General features: G+C 43.8%; 1 protein-coding gene and 1 pseudogene across 1 annotated transcript in view; one reads left to right on the top strand and one right to left on the bottom strand.

Moving 5' to 3' along the window:
- Positions 1-901: 901 nt before the first annotated feature.
- LOC142761473 (U2 spliceosomal RNA) lies at positions 902-990 on the bottom strand (annotated as a pseudogene).
- A 10,984-nt stretch (positions 991-11,974) lies between these two features.
- Positions 11,975-14,280, top strand: part of GDF7 (growth differentiation factor 7) — a 14,811-nt gene continuing 12,505 nt past the window's right edge. The window contains exon 1 of the mRNA XM_075863867.1: positions 11,975-12,320. Coding sequence (XP_075719982.1) covers positions 11,975-12,320 — 346 coding nt within the window. The remainder of the gene's footprint in view (positions 12,321-14,280) is intronic.

The following is a 14,280-nucleotide window of genomic DNA, read 5'->3' as shown; positions in this document are numbered from 1 at the left end:
CTTCTTATCCAATGTTTCCGCTTTCCACTGATAGGAAGGAAACAATAAACTCATCACAGTAGTAATATAACCCACAGAAGTGGCAGTCGGCACAATGCCAGGCTAGCGGGAGTAAAACACTTGTCCAGTTTATTTTTTTACTTTTTTAAAGCCCGAGCCGTGCTTTTTATCACCCAGGTGCAAAAAAAAAAAAGTGCAGGGGTGCCACACAAAAAGTGCACAAGGACGCGGTCTATCGCAGCCCTTCACTTAAAAGAGAAAGGCCACGCATAACCATTCCCCGACCCTCTATGCCTTAGGCCAAGAGGATGGAGGATCCCCCCTTGCCGGAGCTCAGGGAGACCCAAGAACCCTCCAAGGCTTCTACCTGGGCAGCCACCCCAGTGTCCACCTTGGAGCCTGCTTCTACTTGCACCTCCCTTCCGAAGAATGGAGGCCGGGTTGCAGGGGAAAACAGAACTAGAAGGCCACACATTTTCCCTCCAGACCTTGGAAGGGTCCCAAAAGGGCACCGCATCCGAAATCCTGTGACAAACACACAGTGAAAAACAAAATTAAATAAGTGGATGTGTGCTGTGATACAGCCTGGACATCTACCAGGTATAAAATTTCCTCATCTCCCCGCCAGAAGGCCAGGAAAATAAAGGGGTGTGCTCAGAAGTGTGAAAGAGAGTGCATGCAAATGTGCCTTCACTCAGTGGGATCTCACCCCCAGTGAGTTAGGGCACCCCAGGGTCACCAGCCCTGGGGCACATAGCAACTCAGGCTTCCAAACTACCCAACCTCAATTCGGCGGTCGCCTGGTCACCTACAAATGGTACCTTTAAACCGAGTGCATACATCAGATCGATGACTGTTGTGGTTCCCTGCCCTCACCTCGGTGTTCTGTCATCCCTCTATGATGGGGTGCTATCCACCATCAGGGATGATTACTAACCTCAGCTTAAGCAGGTACTACACTTGATCTTAGCCAAAAGGCCGAGAAGCAAAAACACTTGTCCAGTTTTTCAGTTATCAATGACCTACATATGAAAACTGAAGCTCATACCACACATCTCTCTTTCTACAGGAGAGTTCTTGGAAGGTATTGATTCTCCTTGCGGAGATCCAGCTGGTAGGGAATCTTAAAAGCAATGCTCCTTGGGAAAAAAGTATGTAAAATAGCTCTCCTCCAGTTGGAAGAAAAGTGTCTCTCCAGTGCCCCCTATGGGTGACTACCCTGTAAGTCAGTGTCTGACACATTTTAGAGCAGGGGTCTCAAACTCGGCCGGGTAAGTGGGCCGCATACAGAAAAAATGTGAAGTGGTCGGGCCGCATTACGTTCAAATTTGATACAATACAAAATTATTGTTAATCAATTCGTTATTTGAACTACTTTAACACTATATTACTATAATAATACCGCTAGGTTTAAAATTTGAGAGATTTCTCCACGTGCTTATTTCAACAATCCAGCTTTCCAGTTTAAGTGTCGCTAAATGCAGTCCGGCGGCTCAGTTAGCACACATGTCAAGATTGGGCAGCCCCTTTTTAGATAGTGCCACAGTGCCCTCGGTGGATGCTGCCGCAGAGCCCTGTGTAGATGCTGCCACAGCAGTGCCCTCTGTAGATGCTGCCACAGCCGTGCCCTCTGTAGATGCTGCCACAGCAGTGCCCTCTGTAGATGCTGCCACAGCAGTGCCCTCTGTAGATGCTGCCACAGCAGTGCCCTCTGTAGATGCTGCCACAGCAGTGCCTTCTGTAGATGCTGCCACAGCAGTGCCCTCTGTAGATGCTGCCACAGCAGTGCCTTCTGTAGATGCTGCCACAGCAGTGCCCTCTGTAGATGCTGCCACAGCAGTGCCCCCCGTAGATGCCGCCACAGCAGTGCCCCGTAGATGCCGCCACAGCAGTGCCCCCCGTAGATGCCGCCACAGCAGTGCCCCCCATAGATGCCACCACAGCAGTGCCCCCTGTAGATGCCACCACAGCAGTGCCCCCCGTAGATGCCGCCACAGCAGTGCCCCCCGTAGATGCCGCCACAGCAGTGCCCCCCATAGATGCCACCACAGCAGTGCCCCCTGTAGATGCCACCACAGCAGTGCACACTGTAGATGCCACCACAGCAGTGCCCCCCATAGATGCCGCCACAGCAGTGCCCCCCATAGATGCTGCCACAGCAGTGCCCCCCATACATGCTGCTACAGCAGTGCCCCCTGTAGATGCCGCCACAGCAGTGCCCCTTGTAGATGCCGCCACAGCAGTGCCCCCTGTAGACTGGGACTCCTGCTCTGGGGAAGCCCCTGACCTCATTGTCGATGTATGGACAGCGATTTCAGAGGCTTCCCCAGAGTCCCGGAGAAGAGCCGATAGTAGCGCTCTGCCCGGGACTCCGCTCTGGGGAAGACCCTGACACACTGTCCATATATGGGCAGCGATGTCGGGGAATTCCCCAGAGTCCTGGAGAAGAGCCGATAGTAGCGCTCTGCCCGGGACTCCGCTCTGGGGAAGACCCTGACACACTGTCCATATATGGGCAGCGATGTCAGGGAATTCCACAGAGTCCCGGAGCAGAGCCGATACTAGCGCTCTGCTCGGGACTCCGCTCCGGGGAAGACCCTGACACATTGTCCATATATGGGCAGCGATGTCAGGGAATTCCACAGCGTCCCGGAGCAGAGCCAATACTAGCGCTCTGCCCGGGACTCCGCTCTGGGGAAGACCCTGACACACTGTCCATATGTTGACAGCGATGTCAGGGAATTCCACAGAGTCCCGGAGCAGAGCCTGTACTAGTGCTCTGCCCGGGACTCCGGCTCTGGGGAAGCCCCAGACATTGCTGTTCATATGTGGACAACGATGTCAGAGAATTCCAGAGTCTCGGAGCAGAGCCGATACTAGCGGCTCTGTGTCCCGCGGGCCGCAGATGACAGCCCCAGGGGCCGCATGCGGCCCGCGGGCCGCGTGCTTGAGACCCCTGTTTTAGAGCCTTGAATCATGGCTCAAGCTGATCGCCAAACCAGAGACATCCCAACTGTTGACAGCACGGTTTCGGAGTTATTGCACCTCATCAGTACAGAGTAGGTTTCTGATTGCATAAGTGAGATGACTTTTAAGCAGCTCTTTGAATGTATTGATTCTCCTTGCAGATAGAACAACCGGTAGCCCTTAAGACTCCCTATTAGCTGGATCTCTGCTAGGTAAATCAGTACATTGCAAGAGCTGCTCCAAAGGCATCTCACTCAGCCAACCAGAACCGTACTCTTTACTGATGAGGGGCAACAACTTAGAAATAATGCTGCCGTGTTTCAAGGCTCTATAGAAGATCTTTGACTTACAGGAAAGTCACCTATAGGATGCACTATAGAGAGACAGTTTTCTTCCTCTTGAAAGAGAGCTATTTTGCATACAGGAGAACATAAGCCACTGTAACTTTTGTATCATAGTTACTAGAACTGCAATGTCAGTGAATAGCAAGTGGTACACCCCCCCCCCCTCTCCCATTAGCCAGTGCAGTAAACTATACCAAATTCCTCTGTCTGTCCTGGAAATCAATGGCTGGCCATTAATTTGAATGGGCTCCTGTAAGTGACCCTGCAGGTAAATAATCATTTGACTTGCAGTCCCCCAGTGATAAAAATCTAATTGCAGTATGTCCCACCAGAGGATCTACCACCCCGATCACTGCGATCAGTTTGTGGTGGGGAACTACAAAATTAATTGTTATTGCTTTCATTATCCAATCAGTTTATTGACCTCATTACTTAAAGTAATTAACCAATCAGAGCTCTGATGCACCTTATCCAATCAGTGAGTGGATTAATCATTTCCAGAATGTTTTACGGATTCGATCATCAAGTGGATTATGAATTGTGTTGCGACAATGGTGAAAGTGCAGTTGGGATTATAATAGGATTTTATCAATCTGACACGTAGCAGAGGGATTATGGTGACAAGTATAGAATATGTTATAGAAATCCCAGTCCCGGAGAAATGATTCACGCTCACGTGTATTAAGAGTCAGATGCTACTACATGGGCTCCAAGGCAAAGTAACAGTTTAGACTCCTCACTCGATCTCCAACCTTATATCCTATATGTAAATATCAGATTTGTAAACCTCCATATGTGCTTCAAAGAACCTAGAAAAATCAAGCAGTGCCTGTAATGACGGGGTAGGGAGACGGACAGGTGAGCCCTAATCTACCCGCCACTCAGTCCCTGCCTACTTGCACGGCCCGTCCTAGGCGATGGCATACAACTGGGCGACGGTCCCTACGCTCAATATGTGTATGACAGACAAACAGACAAGGGTACACAGAAGCTAAGGGAAATGGGGCAGTTGCCCACGGCAACACCGTGAGCAACAGGAGTAGTTAACGAGCCGAGTCAAACCAGGAGTATACGAGGTACCAAACACAGAGCAGGAGTGTAGTCAGTAAAGTCAGGGTCAAAATGAAGCAAGGTCAATAATAATAGCAGGAGCAGCAGAGCCAGGAAACAGGAAATAATCACTGGCAAAGACAAGCAGGAAATGAAGGTATAAAGAGGCCGAGGGCGGGAGCTAGAACCGTCTGGCCAGGCTGTGATAGGTTCTCCCACTCCTGAGCCTACCAGCCTGAGTGGTAGCAGATCGAGTCATTCTATCAGACCTAGGAGCAGGTGCAGCCTGATTAACCACGGGCGTCGACACAGAAGCTGTGTCTGGCAGATGCTTTACAGTGCCCATCTAACAATACACTTTTCCAATGGGTCCTATCACCCTTCTCTTCTACAAAGGATGGGAAGTGCAGAAAAACAAGCAATTGGTCCTCCTCTCCATGCTGTGGCATGTACCATAATCAGAATGCCCCTCTCCCAGAGCAAAGGCACCACTACAAAGGTTGCTTAGGTTGGTTCCAATCACATCTAAGTGGTTCATTGATGTCCACAGAGAACAAGTCTCCCGATGTCTACATGTGCCACAGTGTTAACAAACAAGAGAAAAGGAGCCAGTCTGTAGGTCCTACCACCCTAGGGATGGGAAGAGGACAAGCGCCTGGTCCTCCTCTCCCGGGATGGGAGTTGTCATGATTTGAACCATCAACCTCTCTCCTCTTTTTATGTTTCTGGCTCTAAATTGTTTTATTTATGATTGTAGTTACAAAAAATACATTTTATTACGTTCCGTATCTTTGACTTTTTTATGATTTTTGGATTTCGGCTCAAGTCATTGCACTTTTACTGGGTCAGCATGCCCCGGCCCTGCACGTACCCCCTCCGACAGAGAAAGTCTAGTTGGCTGTAGTACTGGCTGATCTTATAACTGCGCAGCACCTGTGATATAGGACCCGGGACAGAATTCCAGCCCGAATTAGCATGAAACATACTAATAAATGATTGTTTGAGAGGAATGTTTACTTTGGGTAAAAGCTGCACATTCCATGAAATAATATAAATTACTCAGGGCTTGTTTTCGCATTACTTAAGAAATCTTAACAGACAGACCCAGAGAGGGGCTGAGGAACACGGAACGGAACGATATCCTTGCAAACACTACACTTTGTTATTTTAATCGGGGCCCAAGGAAACATCTGATTTTTACCGAGGGCAGAAAGAATGGAAGATAAACATTAACACGACTGCCCTGATTTAGTCCTTCTTTGTTCTATGAGCTGTAACAAACAAACGTCTCTGGATGGAATGGATCTCGGCCTATTGTCTTATTAAGTGTTTCCAACGTGAGATAAAACGCACAATGCTCAAGCTGTTAACACTGCGCTGATTTACTAAGGCTTCTTAAAGACGTTTTATTTATAAACCAAGAGGCTGTACCCTAAATTCCAAAACTTCAGAGCGGACCTCTACCTTCAAACCTAATGCTAGTAAGAGAAATGGAACACCTTTTAGGGGTTAAAAGTGCAAAAGAGACCATATATCTAGTATACAAGCTTCCACCCTGTATAGATATATGGAAATTCCATTAATCCGCCATTGATTAATCCAAAATCAGGTAAATTAGGATATAATTTTCTATTGCCATTTGATAATCTAGAATATTTGATCATCCAGCACCTATTAACTCCCATTGATGTAGGATTAAATTTGTTCGATTCATCCTGATGTCAGATGTATCCAACAAGGTAAAATAAATTGACGTTTCTCATTGCTAGGTCCTGCAAATACTTCAGTCAACACATATAGCTGTAACTGAGCTGAATTTGTCATTTAACTGCTTTGGTTTAGTCCACATATTGCAGTATGTTTTTCTGCAGTCCTATGCTTACCCAGAGATACCACTCCATGATACACTATATATCCAAATTGTATGTGGGCACCCCTCCTAACTATTAAGTTACTAATAGTATGGGTCGTAATGTAGAGCTCAATGACATGTGGCAGTGTTATAGGATGCTACCTTTGCAACATTTCAGTTTGTGGTATTTGTGATCTGCTAGATCTGCCCCGGTCACCTGTAAGTGCTATTATTTTCTGCTAGATCTGCCCCGGTCACCTGTAAGTGCTATTATTATCTGCTAGATCTGCCCCGGTCACCTGTAAGTTCTATTATTATCTGCTAGAACTGCCCCAGTCACCTGTAAGTGTTATCACTATCTGCTAGATCTGCGCCATTCACCTGTAAGTGTTATTATTATCTGCTAGATCTGCCCCATTCACCTGTAAGTGCTATTATTATCTGCTATATCTGCCCCGGTCACCTGTAACTGTTGTTATTATTATCTGCTAGATATACTCCGGTCACCTGTAAGTGTTATTATTATCTCCTAGATATGCCCCGGTCACCTGTAAGTGATATTATTATCTACTAGATCTGCCCTGGTCACCTGTGTTATTATTATCTGCTAGATCTGCCCCACGGTTACCTGTAGGTGCTATTATTATCTGCTGGATCTGCCCCGGTCACATGTAAGTGCTATTATTATCTGCTAGAACTGCCTGGTCACCTGTAAGTGTTATCATTGTGATGTGGAAGCATCTAGGAGTAACAACAGCTCAGCCACGAAGCGGTAGAACACGCAAACTCACAGAGCGGAGCTACTGAGTGCTAAAGCGCGTGGTATGTAAAAAACCACCTCTTCTCTGTTATATCACTCACTACAGAGTTCCCAACTACTTCTAGAAGTGACATTAGCACCATAACTCTGCGCATGGAGCTTCTTGAAATGGGTTTCCATGGTCACTGCTCACAAGCCTCAGATCACCATGCACAATGCCAAGCATCGGCTGGAGTGGTATAAAGCCCGTCACCAGTAGACTAAGGAGCAGCGTGTTCTCTGGAGGTATGAATTTAGTCTCACTATCTGGCAGTCTGATGGAGGAATCTGGGTTTCCTGCATGCCAGGAGAACGTTACCTACATAATGCATAGTGTCTGCTGTAACGTGTGATGGAGGAGGAATAATGGTCTTGGATTGTTTTTCAGGGTTTGGCCCTTTATTTCCAGTGAACGGTAATGTTAATGCTTCAGCCCACAAAGGCATTTGTGACAATTGTAGTTTTAAACTTTGTGGGAACTGTTTGGGGTTCGACCCCTTTCTGTTCCAGCATGACTGCGTCCCAGTGCCCAAGGTCCATAAAGTCATGGTTGGTTGGGTGAGTTTGGTATGGAAGAACTTGACTGGCCGCACAGAGCCCCAACCTCAACCCCATCCAACACCTATGGGATAAAATAGAATGGAGATTGCGAGCCAGGCCCCTTCCTCCAACATCAGTGTCTGACCTCACAAATGATCTTCTGGACGAATGGGCAAAAATTCCCACAGACGCTCCAAAATCTTGTATAAAGTCTTTCCAGAAGAGTGGAAGCTAATCTTTCCCAGACTCCTGGGTGGTAAATTTGCCCAGCTAGACAGCGAACCAGTTTACCTAGAAACAGATATAACTGATAGCTGAAGAGGATTTCTAACAACTTGATAGTATTGGCTGACTTATATTAAATAGTGATTTGTTTCCTATTTTAGGTGAGAACACGCTTTAAAGGGCTTGTCTGGTTTAGAAAACATTTTCATATACCCTATTATGTCATTCTGAGTTAATAGATACAGGACCCCCCATCCATTAACCAGAAAAGTGCAGTTACAAAAAAACATCTCTCACCCTGGAGGACCTGGCACCCCGATGCATTCTATGGACTGCCCATTGATTTCAATAAAAACTGTGTAATTCCCTATTTCCCCTGTGGTGGCACTGCAGGAAACACTGAACACTTACTGCAGGGCTCCCCAGCAGATTACAACTGATCGCTGAAGGTCCCCGCAGCAGGACACCCTGTGATCAGGAGACCCTCCTAACAAAAAAAGATTGGCTAAAGTATACAACCCCTTTAATAAGCATAGGCAGCTCTTATGACTAGTGGGCTTTTAAAATACACTAATACTTGCTAAAGATTCCCAGGCAGCTTTGTCTGGTGGATGATTACATACTATTAACCCTTTTATTTCCAGGATCCATGTTACAGAGCCATGCAGATTATGATATAGTCCAAATCATTTAGACTTTCTGATAAATTTATCTAACCTGCAGCCTGCTATAACATTCAGTTGCATCGTCTGTACTGGATACTGAATATCATATATATTCAGTACAGGCTTGTTCATACCTTGCAGTATCTCGGCCACAGGCAGATGTTTGAAGAGGAGAGCAGATGGTCCATAGTACTGAATGAGGTTTTAAGATATCCCATTCACACTGGGAAATAAAACTGCGTGTAAAAACCTTGTTTGACCATAAAAATAATTAAACAAAATGTAATTAAAGGGGTATTCTTATCTTAAACATTTATGGCATATCCACAGAATATGCCATAAATAATTTATTTAGTGCGGGTCCCACCTCTATAAACCTCACCTATTGGAAGAACGGGGTCTTATGACCCCCATTTGCTGGAGATGTGGCCATGTGACCTACCCCATTGAAGTCTATGGGAGTTACAGGGCACTGCTTGATCAGCCCTTTCTATAACTCCTTAGCGTGACCTCCTCTCCATTGACTTCTATGGGGAATGTGGCCAGCCTGAATTGGCAAATGAGGGTCACAGGACCAGAGGTAGGATCCACACCTATCAAACATTTAGGGCATATCCTGTGAAGGTAGAAGTGCCCCTTTTTAAGACACTAAACCTAAACTCCATCTTATCTCTATTTGCAATTCAATGCAATCTATGGCTCCCTGTTATCAGTCATTTCAGGCATGGAGAAGGCTGTGTTCTTCAGTGGGAAGACTAACAGAAAGTCCTAGAAAATTTGTTTTTTTAAAAGCTTTAGCAAATTACTTTATAACTACAAATCCCAGCATTTCCATTTACCAGGCAATTAATATAATTTTAACCCACAACAACCTTTACCCCATGCCAGTGACATACTGTGAAGCACCCAGGAATAGTAATTGGGGGATCATCTGGACACTCAATAACTATTTACACAGATCTCAGAGCTTTCTTTAATGGTTTCGTCCAATGAGATCATCAGAGGTCTAGGGAGACACCGGGCATCCAATAGGACCTAGTAATTTATCTGTTATATTGCCCCCTACTGGTAGAGAATATATTTATAAAAGCATTCTCTAAAATCAATGAGTAAATTAGACAATGAAACAAATAAATAAAATAACCTAAAAAAAATTAATAGATTGCAATATATCCAAATAAAGACACAGACAGATGATCTCTTTACCTATTCTTGATAATCCTGAAAATGATCAGACTGTGAGGTCCAAATATCTGCGATAACCTTAAAGAAGTTGTCTTACAATATCAATTTTCAAATACCCTTTTAAGGAATTCTGAATTAATAGAGGTTGGACCCTGTTCAGGACCCACTCTGTTAGTCATAATAGAGAGAAGCTATCAAGAGTGTCTCCCTGGAGGACCCAGCATGTCCGTTTATTACATGGGGAGCCCATTGATTTCACTGGGAACTGTAATGCTTCATTTGTCCTGTGGTGGCGCTGCTGTGAAATTGAAAACTTACAGCCAGGTTCTCTCACAAATTACAGCTGCTTGCTGGGACACCCTGGGAGACCCTTGTAACAAAAAAAGATTGACCAAAGCAGACAACCCCTTTAAACTCCATAAAGGTGCAGAAACTTTATTAGGATCATAGTCCGTCAGTACAATGTAATGTTTGGATTGGAATATTCTCAGCCGATTGCTGTTATATTCCACAGTACTGGATCAAAAGACAAATAAGAGTAATTCTATGGCCACCTCCTAAGTGCTGCATCCTGGACTAATCTGTGATCACATGACCTCACAACTACCGCCATTCTATTATGACATCACAGCTGTTGGGTCTAAGACTGCACCTTGGCGCATAGCTGTAAAAATTTTCTTACAGGAAAAATGGTGCAAATTGTACAGGTGCCATGTTCACAATAATAACCCAAGTTGTATCGGGTGTACCCCTGTATATTGGGGAACACCCAACATAGAATAATTGTAATAAAGAGCAGCCGCAGTATATAAGGCATCAGATAATTCTTCCAGCAAGTTTGACACATCATCTGTCATCAGGCTGCACTGGACATACATATTCTGCTGTATGAAATGTTTCATCTTAGGCTCTGTTCACACTGGTGTCTCAGGTTCCGTTCTTACATTTTTATCTATTTTGCATTGGATCCTATTGAAGTATGATCTATCGGATTTACTTTTTTTTTTTAGCGAGCAGAATGGGGCAGCAGAAACTCTATTCTCCCCTACCAGAGCAACGGGAATCATGATGCCAGTGTGAACAAAGCCTAAGGCCCCATGCACACGGCCGTAGTTTTCATCCGCAATTACAGATCCATAATTCGGATGAAATTGTGGATCCATTCATTTCTATTGGCCATGGAAACCTTTCCGTATATTTACGGATGTGTGTTCGTGCCGTAGAAATGATGTGTAAAATACAGAACATATCCTATTCCTGTCCGCAATTACGGCACGGACTCGCTCATAGAAGTCTATGGACATTTCCACAATTGCGGACGGCTACAGATGTGTATCCGTAGTTGTCAGATCCATATTTGCGGACAGTGAAAACCCTTACGGTTGTGTGCACGAGGCCTAAGGCTCAGGTTTCTGTTGCTTTTTGATGGTCAGAATACAATAGCGGAATTGTGACGGAACCATTAGAAATTAATGGGATCCATCTGGATCTGTTACAATGTTAAGGTGACCAGAGTTTTATTACAGGATCCGTAATGCTCTGCCTAAGAAACACTTCTCTACGCAGGTCTTATCTGTCACCTCCTGGCGCCATTATCGTGCTCATATGATAACAGTGCAAGATCGTTCCTAATGTATTCCTATGTAGTCACACGAAAGCGCCTTGATATCACAATAGCAAAAACAATTCGAAATATCTTTCAAATATTTCAAATGGCCGTCAATTTTTTTTCACGCAATATTGCATTGCAATTTTAGGAATAAGGCTCCGAACCAAAATCACAGAAAACTGCATGTACTTATTAAAATGTACCTGCATGTGACTTCTAATTCATTATAATCTATGCATGCGTCTGCTCCGATGACATCATCCAGCCCGGGTCTAATATATATATAAAAATATATAATTTGTTTTAATTTATATATTAATATTTTTTTTAAATAACTGCTATCTGTGCAATCCCAGAACATATTCACACGAGTTATTATACATTTTTTTGCTGGTAGTCAATGTACAGTTTTGCATCCCTTTGATGAGTGCCCCAAATATCATATTTTAATATTGGAATATTCATCCATAGGCAACAGCTCATCAAGACCCTGGTCACTAAAGGGTTAAATAATCCCCTGTCCTTTTGAGATGGTCCAGTACTATCTGATTCATCATTCATTTGCAGGTAGCAAATGTATGTCAATTCCAGCTCTTGACCACCAGAGGGCGCCCTCATCTATCTGAATTGACTCCCACTGACAGGTTATAAGAACAATCTTAGAAAAGCAACAGGGAGTTCCCAAAGTCATCATACCCCCTCCAAGTCTCTCATTCCCTAGCAGAGTGCACTGATAAAATGGATCTAAGGAAGGCTGCTGCTCTGTGTCTGGGGCTGTGGAGTGCCTGGCTCTGGGCTGGGCAGAGCCCCCAGGCTGCAGCAGTGCTCCCCTATTCTTCACAAAGACAAGCTGCAAGGAGGGCACTGCCAGCTAGCCATGCACTTGGCACTTTACACAGGGACATCCAGAACCACTTCACCTCCAGAAAGGAATCCAGTGCAAAGGGTGCAGTGGTGCCCCATGAATACATGCTGGCCCTATACAAGAAAATGTCCAGCTCTGGGCACAGAGGACTACCTGGCAATGTGACCAGGGAAAGGGCAGGGGCCAACACTGTCACCAGCTTTGTCGACCAGGAGCAAGGTGAGTCTCCCTCTAATATAATGGGTGCTGCTGGGGGACACTTGCACAGGTGCAGACCCGGATTTATCTCCAACACATACAAAACCTTGTTAACTTGTCATTATGTTACTGATGTGACTTATGTATCCATAGCAGGTCCCAAAGTTACCTAGTATTAGTGATCTGCAGGGCATGCTGAGTCTTATAGTCCTTTTTATTAAGAGCATATTCTCCTAATCATGGGGGCATTTTAAATAAATATATATATATATATATATATATATATATATATATATATATATATATATATGAGATCGGATTAGATAGATATAAGAAAGAAAGATAGATGTGAGATAGATATGAGATATGGATAGATAGATAGATAGATAGATAGATAGATAGATAGATAGATAGATAGATAGATAGATAGATAGATAGATAGATAGATAGATAGATATGAGATCGAAAGATATTAGATAGATAGATAGATAGATAGATAGATAGATAGATAGATAGATAGATAGATAGATAGATAGATAGATAGATAGATAGATAGATAGATAGATAGATAGATAGATAGATATGAGATCGAAAGATATTAGATAGATAGACAGACAGACAGACAGATAGATAGATAGATAGATAGATAGATAGATAGATAGATAGATAGATAGATAGATAGATAGATAGATAGATAGATAGATAGATAGATAGATAGTGATACTGTTTAAAAAAACTGGTATTACAGTTGCAAAAGAGGATATGGTGCAGTGAAGTATATCACCTGCACACTGGTGGATTTCTATTAGGAAAGACAAATTCTATCTATCTATCTATCTATCTATCTATCTATCTATCTATCTATCTATCTATCTATCTATCTATCTATCTATCTATCTATCTATCTATCTATCTATCTATCTATCTATCTATCTATCTATCTGTCTGTCTCTCTGTCTCTCTGTCTGTCTATAATTTTGTGTACAGCTGGATGGAAATTAATTAACACATGGCACACATCATCTAACACATTATAGGGTCATTCCAAGTAACTTATTGAAGCACCCAGACTGTACTATAAAAACATGTTATATAATGTGATAAGTACTTAGGTACATAGGGATGTAGCAGAGCTACACTATACAACTTTTTTGTGTTCTGTGACTGACTTGAAGATAACTCAGAAGTTTTTACCTGCAGTCCCATGTAAAGCCACATTTAGCACATTGAGTTATTATCATGAATTGTAAGAGATGCCAACCTCCGCTCTGCTACATCTGTATAAGGTATATAGATGATTTATTTTATTTTAGCCTATTTTATTTTTAGATGATCAGCAACAGGTATACAATTATCTGCCTGCAAGTATAGTACAGTCCAGTAAATACATTCCTTGTACTGTTGTACTGCGCCATGTGGTATGGGGGCTGATATATGGATGTCATATGGGGTTATTCATTCCACAGCTACCTCTGCACATCTATATCTTATTAATTCACCAGATAGAAACAATGGTTGTAAAATGTATGGCGGTGGGAATATTTTACCTAGGGCCACAAATGCATCATCACCATCCCCATGTCCATATGTCCCTTCTTCTTCCTGTGTGGTGGGACAGGGTTGACCTGATGCGCCTCCTGTTGGTTTTAAATTGCAATAGTGGAAATTTTGGGAAGATGCCTGGGAAGCCTTGTAGAGTAACCATGGAGAAGTGGAGGGCTCTCATCATTCCCACCAGCATGCAGATAACCTGAGGGGCATAGTGCCCTTCTACCGTCCCCAGAGTGACCTCCTCCTTCCTTAAGGCATGCACATCATGTCATTTCCACCCCAGCCCTTGGCTATAATAAAGCAATAATCCATTTGCCACTTACATGATCTTATTTATTGTAAATTATTTAACATCTCCATATACCTTCTGCTCGAGGCATTAAATATGTCACCTCACCTGCAAAGTCATAATATACCTACCCCATACATC

The sequence above is a fragment of the Rhinoderma darwinii genome, chromosome 4 (genome assembly GCF_050947455.1).
Source record: "Rhinoderma darwinii isolate aRhiDar2 chromosome 4, aRhiDar2.hap1, whole genome shotgun sequence".
Taxonomy (NCBI): Eukaryota; Metazoa; Chordata; class Amphibia; order Anura; family Rhinodermatidae; genus Rhinoderma; species Rhinoderma darwinii.
Note: the sequence above shows the minus strand (reverse complement) of the source record. Positions and strands in the feature narration are given on the sequence as shown.